Source organism: Otolemur garnettii, unplaced genomic scaffold, assembly GCF_000181295.1.
Source record: "Otolemur garnettii isolate 467f Iridium unplaced genomic scaffold, OtoGar3 scaffold00065, whole genome shotgun sequence".
NCBI classification, from domain to species: domain Eukaryota; kingdom Metazoa; phylum Chordata; class Mammalia; order Primates; family Galagidae; genus Otolemur; species Otolemur garnettii.
Window position 1 is genome coordinate 1,905,878 of NW_003852460.1, and position 597 is coordinate 1,906,474.

The following is a 597-nucleotide window of genomic DNA, read 5'->3' on the forward strand; positions in this document are numbered from 1 at the left end:
AAAAGATTCTCTGTAAAGATTCTGCTCTGAGGAACTGCAGAAAAGATTCTCTGTAAAGATTCTACTCCGAGGAAACTGCAGAAAAGATTCTCTGTTGTAGGGAACTGCAGAGAGGGAAACCACATGTTCCCCAAGGTGGCCAGGATTGGCATAAGGGCGGCATTCAAGAAGGACATTTTGGACACTTCTTAATCCTCCTTGGGATGGCCTTCACCTCCTGGCAGAAAACAAAATCCACCTTTGAGTAGAAAGAGAGACGGGAGGAGGAAGCTCCCACATTATGTCAGGAAGCAGCTGGAATGTGGGTTTAGCAACTCATAGAAATAAACATTTCTGGCAGACCCTATGGAACTCTCCGCCATCTATGGGCTGGACGTGATTTTGTGAGGATAGCTGTTTTCTTGACTCGGAGGTGGAGTACAGCGAAAGATTTTCTTTCCCTTTTCCCAGTGGGGTCTGACGCTGAAGGTCAAGAGCTTAGCGCCCTGTTGATGCAGAGTCTCTCGTTCAAGGCGGTGGTGTTCAGTCCTGGGGGTGTTTTTTGGTGCCACCCCCAAAACTTCAAGTTTCTTCAAGGCAGCGGAGAGCACCTGCCAG

At 48.4% G+C, this 597-nt stretch overlaps 1 protein-coding gene across 1 annotated transcript in view; it reads left to right on the plus strand.

Moving 5' to 3' along the window:
* Positions 1-345: 345 nt before the first annotated feature.
* Positions 346-597, plus strand: part of GYG2 (glycogenin 2) — a 36,439-nt gene continuing 36,187 nt past the window's right edge. Inside the window, exon 1 of the mRNA XM_023515061.1 lies at positions 346-383. Coding sequence (XP_023370829.1) covers positions 346-383 — 38 coding nt within the window. The remainder of the gene's footprint in view (positions 384-597) is intronic.